The sequence below is a fragment of the Cariama cristata genome, unplaced genomic scaffold (assembly GCF_000690535.1).
Source record: "Cariama cristata isolate BGI_N322 unplaced genomic scaffold, ASM69053v1 scaffold41412, whole genome shotgun sequence".
Lineage (NCBI taxonomy): Eukaryota > Metazoa > Chordata > Aves > Cariamiformes > Cariamidae > Cariama > Cariama cristata.
In genome coordinates this window covers 8,303-19,005 of record NW_009603010.1, presented here as the reverse complement: position 1 = coordinate 19,005, position 10,703 = coordinate 8,303, and the positions used below count along the sequence as shown (strand labels likewise).

The following is a 10,703-nucleotide window of genomic DNA, read 5'->3' as shown; positions in this document are numbered from 1 at the left end:
TGCTGGCAGGACAGTAGCATCCTCTGAATCTTGCTGCAAGCACTGATGAAAGGGAGAAAGCAATCACTGCAGCACACCGCGTAATGCACTGGATGATCTGTTTCCTTCTTCCCTTGGACGAGACCACTTACCCTTTTGTGTGCTACAAAACATAGAGGGTTTAAACCAAAATCATTGGGAAAACAAATGTGAGTTTGTACTGTGTAGAAGTAAACAGTTTTTGTAACGCAATGAGATTTACACAGGGCCTGATGCTGTCAGGGCTGAGTAGTCCGGAGGAAGATAAGGGCTGCGAACATGATGACTGAAGAGCTCTGGACCACTTGGGCTCTTACTTGCACTCAGAGAAATGATGTTCCACAACCCATACCACTGTCTGGTGCTTGTGTGTGTGGGAACTTAAACACCTTTTTCCACGCAGCCTCCGTGAGAAGAACTGATGGGTTTGCAATGCGCTGGGCACCGGTGTGGGGAACAGACCCTTCAGGTGTTCTCACTCCTTTGTGGCAGGCATGAATATCACTTACGTTATTGTTTCTTTGGGGAGACTTCAGTTTTGTTCCTAGAGCAACTCTTCAAACAGGGCAGTCACCCTACATGGTATTTTAAAGGGCCGCCCAGTTACTGGAGTGTAAATTAATAAAGCAGGTTGTTGGCGTCTAAAGAGAAAGCTAATGTCTTTACTGCCTCTTCATCTGGTTTACCCTTGGTACAGTCACTTAGGAGTGGTTCCCCAAAATTTCATCGAGGTTGATATCTTTCATCCAGTCATCATTACCAGGTTCCGTTTTCAGTAAAGAATCTATAAAGTCCGAGTCACTGTTGAGCGCAGGTCCTATACTGTCACCTTGCTGGTTCAGAAAGTCAAACGTTAGATCATTACCATGGTCGCTTCCTTGGTAAACCCGAGAGTTTTGGTTGGTAGATGTGAAACTGGTTGATGGCAGAGATGATGGAGGTGTCATACTTGTTCCTGGCTGATTCAAGGTAGGCACAGTCTGTCCTCTCAGCTGGTTAGGTCTTATGCTGAGACCTCGTAGTGAGCCAGCAGATTGTCCGTTTAGAGTCTGGTGCATTTGGTTTAGAGGAGGCCTCATTTGGACTCCCGCTGTTAACTGATTAGGAGGTGCCAATGCACGCTGAGGAAAATGCTGGTTGCCTACATTGCGTTGCAAAGACTGGTTAGGATATGGAGTGCCGGTGGGGAAACGCACCCCTGTGGGTTTCAGTGCATCCTGCTGCTTCACTGCAGCTTCTTGCGGGGCCCAGTTCTGGGCAGTGGCAGTAGCCGTGATCATCACATTGGTCGGCTTTTGCACAGGGATACCTGTGGCTCCATGGTTCAAGCTTGGCCTTACTTGCTGTGAGTTGACCACCGACCCTGTCCCAAAAGCCGCTATGCTGTTTCCCTGCGTCATGGTTTGCTGTCGAGACATCATGGGGTTATTCTGACTGGGCAGGACTTGATTTTGGTTTCTGTGTGGCTGCATTTGGTTCATTCCTGAAGTCACGTTGTATGCGCTTGGTTGGTTGCAAGGAAGGTTCCCATAGCAGCCCATACTGCGAGCAGCAGAAACAGAAGGCATTCGGGTCCCACTGGGGGTGGACATGAGGCTGGAGCTCTGGGACATGATGCTATGAGTTGAAATGGGGTTGGATAAAGACATGTTGTTGGAGCTCATACTCACAGCTGGTGAACCGCCTGGAAAGGAGAAAACAAAAGTGTTAAGACAAACATGAGTGCATCAATGCGTGGTGTCATTCAAATACCAACAGTTTAAAAATCAAGTTTTCTAGCAGCAGGATTTCTTGAAGAAGACAATTTGCTCTTAAGAGGACTTGCATGAACTTGCTCAAGGCCTTAAAGATGCCAATCGTCCAAAGGGTTGTTTGGCCTATATGAAGCCATTGGTGGTCTTTCCTTCAAAGGACATCAGATAAGCCAAAACTGGTGCTCATTGTAAGAGAAATATTGGAGCAGGGAAGGGAAGACAGAACCACTGGGCAGGAGAGAAGACTTTTCTGCCTTTTTTTACAGAAGCAGTAGACAATTCAAAGAGGACAAAGCCTGTCTAAGTGAGCTAAGGCAGAGGAGATCAAAAACTTTTCATCCTTACAGGGCATGGCTCATCCCTGCTCCCTCTAGAGACAATGGGGACTGATAGGGACCATCATCAGGCCCCTTTTCCACCTTGCTTAGACACGTACAGCAGTGGTATCTATCCCTCTGGAAATGTCTGTCCCAGTTGATAGCAGGAGCCAAGGCTGCTTCTCACACATTTGCAGCATGGTGAAGCCTCCCTCCCAGCCAGGTGCTGGGAGAAAAGCTCAGCCCAGTCTGTGACCTGCTGGTCCTCCCGCGTGGCGGCTGAGCAGGCACGAGGACGTGGCTCGCTGCTGTGCCTGGCGAGTGCCACCCACGAGCCCCTTCTAAGCTCTGTTCCCAGCTGGGCTATGGCCATTTGCCCCTGCAGAGCTGACTGGCCCATGAGGGAGCTGCACATAATACCTGATGTGCAGGCATTTGCTGTACATGAACATCACCTTTTGTGCATCAGAAAACTACGAGTTATGAGTTGGCATGAATCTACTATTCGTGGCTAATTCTGCCCAGTGGAGGATTTTCTTCTACCTGAAATCTCCCAGTGAGTCACAAAAAGAGAGGTTTCTCTTCCCTTCAACCTCCAAACCTCAACACAAGCTCACTTCTGTGGCAGATCTGCAGCTACATATCTCTATTTGGAGGCCACAGCAAGTCATTTCTGCAATGTAGGCTGATTGCTTATGCAGTGCAAGGCTCTGAATTAATCCCTGAGAGACTGGTTGAAGACCAAACGTTTTCTAAACACAGTCAGTGTAGATGGCACTGTGGAGAACCTCCCTCTGCGCACAATCACCTGCTCCACAGCTTAATCTGTCATTTCCAGTACAAGCCCTACAAGAAGTGCAGGTAGAAGTCAGGTTGAAGGCAAACGAAAGGAGATGTTTCTTCACACAACGTGTGGGTCAGCCAAGGAAATATTTGCCACATGGCACAGTACAAGCTAAATTGTCGTACCACTTTGGGCAGCTCCCAAAGTGTGAGAAAAGCTGTTGAATGGGCTTGCTACCAAGGTACCACTACATTTCGGGAATTCCTGAGCCTCTACCAGAGGAGGAACAGAGGAACATACAGCCCTGGAGCTTTACTATTTCATAGGTAGCAACTAGTAGCAATTGTTGGACATGGGCCACTGCCTTGGTTTGATCCTTCGTACATACAACAAAACCAGACTGAATTTGACTGACCGACTTTGTCATCAAATCTTATTATACATTAGTCTGTGATTAATCTTATTAGTCGGTCCATCATCAATTCCTTCTTACGGCACAGGTCCTTCAAGACTATGATCATGCCTGCAGCATTCCCCAAATACATCAGTCTCAGGACATTACCTGAACAACTTTATCAACCAAAGTTGTGGTTTCATTGAAAAAAATACCATGTTAGTTTGAATAGATTATTTTACATCAGCCTATGTTGCCTGGCATTAATTATATTCTCTTCCTAAATTCTTTATTATTCAGGCTGTATCAGCTCCCCAGTATTTTTGCTGAGCTCTGCATTAGGTCACTAGGGTTGCAATTACCTACTTACTCTTAATTTTTTGTCTTGGCATTAGCAGTCTTCCTTGGAGTTTCAAGACTAAATAAAAAGTGACATTAAGAATTTGGAGAACCTCTCAGCCAGCTCTTTTAAAACTCTTGAAGACAAATCATGCGCATACATATTTAAAAAGTCTATGTTTAGGAACAGCTGTTTAATATACTGTTCCTGTTGAAATTTCACCATAATAATGTTCAGTTCCCTCAGACTGGAACTGAAGAAGAAATTATCATATATTTCTGCCTTTTCTGCATTATTTTTATACATATGCTATTTCCATTTAGTAACGGATGCAAAGGATTCCTTTTTTTCCTTAAGTACTTAAAGATAATCTCTTCCCAAATCATTATTAACACCGAGTGTGACTCCACAACCAGCGTTTCTTGTTCCAAATCAATATAGACATAGATACCTAAATTAAGAAGCTCGCCTTATCCTGGAAGGCAGGCTTTTCCACAAACTGACTCTCAGCAGGAGACACTTGACTACAGAGAATCTAATTGTCCTAACAATTACATTGTCCTAACTTAAGCACCTAAATTCGGTCCCCAGGCTGGGCAGTCCCTGGAACAGGAGATGCTATGAGGGGTCCACCTGGTTTTACCCCAACAAGGACAATCAGATTCTTCTCCATGTCATCCCAGAGAGCTCCCTAACTGAATTTAGCTCTGGAAACAAAGAGGAGAAAATCAGTGCTCAGCAGGCAACCTCATGATTAGCCCCATCTTTGACTTTGCTAGTGGGTTCTGCATTGCTCCCTGCTTTTTGGAAATACCATAACATCTTTCCACAGGGGTGATAGAGATGAGGACCTTGATTCTTTCCTCCCTTATGCCAGTACTAAAGAGAAGGAATGGCACAGAAATCAGTGGCATTTCAAAAGCCCTGGAACAGCCATCTGGTGAGAGCTGTTTCTCTCCCTCCAGCTGAACTACAGGTTTGTGGAGTCACTTCACTTGCCGCGGGGATGAAGCCCCTCTTGGGATGACCCTGCCAGCTGTTGAGCAGCCCCCAGGGCTAGCACCACACTGCTCCTGCAAATGCCACACTCTTTACAGAGCACAAATTGTCGGGACATGGCTTGTACTTGTTGTGCAAAAGACGAAGCTTCCTCTTTCTTTCTATTGCTATTTTTATCCCTTTATTTTTAACGCAAATATTTTCCATTCTGATTTCTTCCAGATGGGAAGAAATGTCTTCCCCGACAGCGCTGTGTACAGCAGCTGGGCACCCCAGGCTACAGCAATTCGGAGAAATGCCTTCACTGCCCGATTCACCTGCTCTTGTCCTGGGGGGTTCTTGCCATGACATGGCACTATGAGGAAAACATAGAGGAATAAAATGCTTAACCCAGTATCTCCAAGCCCCTATGCTATTTTATTTAACTTTTTCTCTCTTCTTCCCTGACCTGAGCAAAGCTATTCCCAGAAAAAGGGAACAGATTCCCTGCTGTTACTCCCTTATGCAAGAGTTTCCTAATCGCTCCATCTGGTAGCTTTGCTGCGAGCTCCCAGCACAGGCCTTTCTCCCAGGCTCGCCTGAAAAGCTGCTGTCCTCCTTGGGCTCGCTCAGCGGGGACTTGAGATTTGAATGGACAAGTGCTGCCAAGCCCACATGTTTCAAACCCAGGAGATGGGACTCCAAATACCACGAGACTGGCAAAGAGTCCATCAGATTAAGAACAACAAGAAGAGCCACATAACAATGGCGATCTACTTATTTTGGAGACTTTCACAGATGTGGTTGCAGTCATTTCCATTTTCTCTCTCGAGCTAAAAATGGATTGTTCTTAAGTAAAAGCCAAGAATCTCAGTTAATCATTTGATTCCAGGAATGAGCCTTTAAACAACACACCAAATCACAGGATTCCCCAGCAAACTGCCGCGGTTGCCAAAGCATTTGTTTTACGAGTGCAGGAGGTACCAAACCAGCAAGCAGGGCTCTCTCTGCCCCGTAGCATTGCCCTCACCGTGGGTTATTACACTGGCATCAGTGACACTTGTGCAAATTTACTGAAGATGATAAACACTCAGGCCTGTTAGAAAGCAGCAGTTTCCAGACTGCAGGAAGCTTATTGCTGCTAAAACTTGTAAACAAAGGAAAGGAGTGCATGAACAGTGCCTGAGCAGCCCAACCTGGCCCTTCCACACATAGCTGGGCTGTTGGTGCCATGGCCAGCAGGTTGGGCAGAGGGGTAGCATGTGAATGAGCTGCACTTGCGAACTCATTAAAATCATAATAGAAGCTGAAAAAGTTTTGATACAAAGGCAATATATGCCACGTACATGAGAGAAGCATCTGGCTGGAGTGAGGTTGCATAGTCAAGAGGACACCTCTGTATCAAGTATTTGGGTGTACATCTGCCCCAGGCAGTGCTAAAGGGAGGCGTACCAGCCCCTTCTTCCTCATGTCTGAGAGATGCAGCGTCGGCCTGGGTGAACCACCAGCTGGTTCTCCAGATCGGATGTCAGCCCTTCTCAGTGGTGCCGGACAGTAAGGGAAATAGCACAGGAGAGCAGCAGCCACCACCCACTGCCTCTGCGGTGGTATAAGTGCGTGCCCAGAAAATCAGACCCCAGTCATCAGGGCGTGCATGGCTCTTCTGGATGGTCTTCCAGCTGGAAGGAAGGAAACAGTTTCATTTAGCCCATGGGCACTTACCAGGATATTGGTTTGCTTGTTGCATATTGACCACATTCCTTCTTTGGTCTTTATAATCTGGTGGTGGTCGTGTCAAGTGTCTGTTCAGCTGATCTTGTGGAGTTATTTTTTCCTAGAGGATTAGAGTAGAAATATATTAATTTGCTTTTCTTTATGCTTTCCTTGCTCTGTGTTTTGCCTACCTCTTCTCTCAGTATGTACAAAGCTGAAGTGTTCCTTTCATCCTGTCTGGTCCACAGGAGAGGCATCTGTGAGCCTGTGTCATCACCCACTGAAGTCTGTATGGAAACCCTTCTGCGGGTTGTATTGTGTTTGAGTCTAGCCTAACTTTCCTTAAAACCACTGAGAGTTTCTCAGCCTCTGAGAACATTGACCACATCTGCGCTGCAGTACAAAGTGTCTCCCGATGTCTGCACCTTCTCGCTCACCATGCTTATCAGACAGAGGGGCCTGATGGTTCCTCATGGCTCTCTCCTTGTCTGTGCAGCTGGATTTGCTTTCAGAGAAAGCACAGAGCAAGCACAGAGACAGAGAAAACACCCAGGTCTAACCCAAACACACAGCTGGGATGCAACTGGAGAGCAATGAGGGTCCAGACCTGCAAGGCTGACACCTGCCCCTTGGCTGTGTCAATGCTCATCAGCCCATTTCACCCACACAGCCCTCTCAGCATGCATAGCTGGCAAAAAGGATTTCAGCTTGTCATCCCCATCCCCAGCCTTGCCCATCTCTCATTCTCCCCTTCCTCCTACACAGGAGGATCTCCCACAAAAATCAGCAAAATCCTTGCTTTGTCCTCCCCCATTTCTCTCTTCACCAGGGATGCCAGCAGGACACACAGCCAGGGTTTAGCAAGGACCGTGCTGGGCTGGTTGGCTTTTATGCCACTCACTGTTGCCCTGTGCTTCCCTGTATAGGTATGTGGTGCTGTCTTTCCTCTTACACTGGGAATGCAAGCACTGGGGAAGGACAGCAGGGAAATATTGCAGAAGACGATGATTAGTAGGGGAGAGTTTTTTATTTTGGGGCTGCAAGGACACATCACTAGTGAAGGGAAGACAGAAACCCAAGTCTTGAACTGAAATCTGACTAACTGCCTTGTGTTCGTAAAGATCTGGAAAGTGCAGGCACTGGAGTCAATCTCTCATCAGCAGGTGTTGACCTGCTGGAGAGCAGCCCAGCAGAGAAGGAAGGACCTGGGAGTGCTGGGGGACAACAAGTTGCCCATCAGCCAGCAATGTGCCCTCGTGACCAAGAAGGCCAATGGTATCCTGGGGTGCATGATGAAGAGTGTGACCAGCAAGTCGAGGGAGGTTCTCCTCCCCCTCTACTCTGCCCTGGTGAGGCCACATCTGGAGTGCCGTGTCCAGTTCTGGGCTCCCCAGTTCAAGAAAGACAAGGAACTACTGGAGAGAGTCCAGTGGAGGGCAACGAAGATGATGAGGGGACTGGAGCATCTCCCTTATGAGGAAAAGCTGAGGGAACTGGGTCTGTTCAGCCTGGAGAAGAGAAGGCTGAGAGGGGATCTCATCAATGCTTATAAATACCTTAAGGGCGGGTGTCCAGAGGATGGGGCCAGACTCTTTTCAGTGGTGCCCAGCGACAGGTTAAGGGGCAATGGGCACACACTGAAACTCAGGCAGTTCCATTTGAATATGAGGAAGAACTTCTGTACTGTGAGGGTGGCAGAGCACTGGCACAGGCCGCCCAGAGAGGTGGTGGAGTCTCCTTCTCTGGAGATATTCAAAACCCGCCTGGACGCGATCCTGTGCAACTGCTGTAGGTGACCCTGCTTTGGCAAGGGGGTTGGACTGGATGATCTCCAGAGATCCCTGCCGACTCTGACTGTTTTGTGATTTTGTGATCAATGTGGCTTGATGCCTCCAGAGTGCTACTGCCCACCCATGAGCAATGACTCCTCGGGATATGTGGCCCCACAGCAGAAAAATGTGGGTTTGACCACCTCAGTCACTGGTAAGTCATTACTGGTGCACATGTGCCTCCCAGAGCCGTGCTTACTGGGCAACCACCGGGCAGGCTTCACCCCTGCTCTGCAACACGCCTGGGTTTTGTGTTCGGTTGTGCTCGGCTGCCAGAATGGCAAACCGGCCCATCAGTGTGAAAGTCAGGCCCTGGCTGGTGATGGAAGTCCATCAGAGTAATCTGGGGATCTTCTGCCTGAAGAGGGCATGCAAACAGAACTTCTTGTGAAAAACCTGTTTTTTCTTCTGCCAGAAGCACTTTAAAACACTGGGAGAAGAACCTTTCTTGTGGTATTGAGGCATTTCCATAATGCACTCTGGGTGTGAGGGGTCTGATTAAGATTTATAAGGCTCGTTTTAACATACCACTCGACCTGAACTCTTGTGACAAAGACAGACAAGTTATCTCCCAGGAAATCCTTGCAATACTTGTAAAAACTCTAGGCAGGTTTTGTGTGTATTTCTATGTACATGATACAAAAGCAAAGACAAGCTGATCAAAACCCCACATTTTGTAGAGTGATTTTAATTTCTATTTCATTTATTTTTAAGAGGAGCTATTTGAGCAATTAACTTTTCATTCTGCTAAAAATTCTGACAGAAAACTGCAGCACGTAGAGTTGACTTGAAACTCCAGTTTTCTTCTGCGTAAGTTAACAAGTCAACAAATATTTCCCTTATAGGACAAATGAAATCCTTAATTTCAAACTCAAGCTTTCTAATTCAATTTTTGGAATGGAAATAAATTTGTAAACAAAAAGATATTCTCTATAAGAAACTGAATAATTTTTGTTTTGAAAACATCCCCACAAAAACATGAATGTTTTTCCACTTCTGTGTTGTTCTTTAATTACTGAATGGCATTCACTAAATGTGTCAGTAGTTCTGAGTGTACGTCTTTATAGACAAATGAAAGTTTTGCATTCAAAACGTCAGGCCAGCATGAATGGGTCTGCCCTGTAGGCTGAGAGATGCAGGTTGAGGTAAATAAGCCATACGCTTGGGATCTGCTGTCATTGCAGTCTGGGGGAAGAAAAGCAAGTGGTGGTGTCACCTCCATCCTTCCCCAGCATCCTCCCTCCAGCCCTTCCCTAGTTGCCACAGGGCACTCATGTTGCTTTCTGCCTGCCTCAACGACATGTCAAGCTCAGCTCCTCTTCTAGGACTTCTCTCTCCTCTGTGCTTTAGCAAGCTTGACTACCAAATGGTGAATATGAGGATGTAGAGGGCCCCTGGTACTGCTCTGGGCAGACGGGACCCCCCCTCATTGTACTGGCCATGGGTGATGGGCTGTGAAGCACCTTCAGCTGACTCAGTTCATGAAATATTAACAGCAATACCAGTTTACTGGAACTAAACTAGTGGGTTCTAGCATTTATCACTGGCAACAAGACCACAAATATCCCCCACACCTCATAAAATAACCAGAAACTCCAAATTGGTCTCTCAGATACCAAGAGAGAGAAGAACTGGGTACAAATATCTGGAAATGCAAAAAAAAAACCAACCAGAGAATGGAGGACTCATGTATGATCCCAGCCAAGCACACAAACTTGTGTTGAACACTAAAATCAAGGTACCTGATCCCTGTTTACACACAGGCACTTTATACCATGCTGCCTAGGTTGCAGAGCCTGGAAGTCAACTTTCCTCTGTGGTCGAAGTAGCATAGCAGTGCACCCTAGCTTATCTTGCAAAGAAAACCACTGGCAATATTCATATGCCTCAAATTAAGCATATGCTTAGACTGTTCTCATAATGAAACCACAGTAGCTCAGATAGTTGAGTTGTTCCATATAAACTGAAGAAGGTTTCAAAAGGGCTTAGCAAAGTGCTGAAAAACATGAGGCACACTCTAGACGGTCTAGGCATTGCCAAAATGACCTCGAAGTTTTGGGGGCTTTCTTCCCCCTGTCTTAGCTTTCTTTTCTATTGTTTCTATGATAATCTTTTCCATGTAAAATAAGGAATTAGAAAACTTACAGCTTCTGCCAACATCTGCTGCTGTAGGAGGAGTTGTTTTTGCTCCATCATTTGCCGTTGCAGAGCCTGTTTCTTTTCCATCAGTTGCTGATTCAACATTGATTGCTGGGATGAGTTCATGTAACCACTTCCAGTGTTTGGATTTGAGCAAGAACTGGAGCTTGGAGTGGGGCCAGCTCCCTGGCCTACCACAGAGTGTTGATCCTGAAACAGAAGAAATGGCTCGTGAAAGATGAAAATAATAACAAGCTTCAAGAAAAGGAAATAATCCTTTTTATGCAATTAGCTCAAGGACAGGACACAGCCCACAGACTCTCAGGACAAGGGACTGATACAAAGGCTTTGACAAAACAAGAAGGAGATTGAGTCACTTCATCGCTCATGGAAGACTCTGAAAATGTGCCAGATGGTTCCAGTGGAAAACCTCAGGG

At 46.5% G+C, this 10,703-nt stretch overlaps 1 protein-coding gene across 1 annotated transcript; it reads right to left on the bottom strand.

Moving 5' to 3' along the window:
- Positions 1-719: 719 nt before the first annotated feature.
- Positions 720-10,476, bottom strand: LOC104157578 (mastermind-like protein 2; the record flags this gene model as incomplete). The annotated part of the gene is made up of 3 exons (XM_009694974.1): positions 720-1,702; positions 6,308-6,419; positions 10,273-10,476. Coding segments are annotated over 3 exons (1,299 nt in total), but the record flags the coding sequence as incomplete, so codon positions are not given.
- Positions 10,477-10,703: the final 227 nt, after the last annotated feature.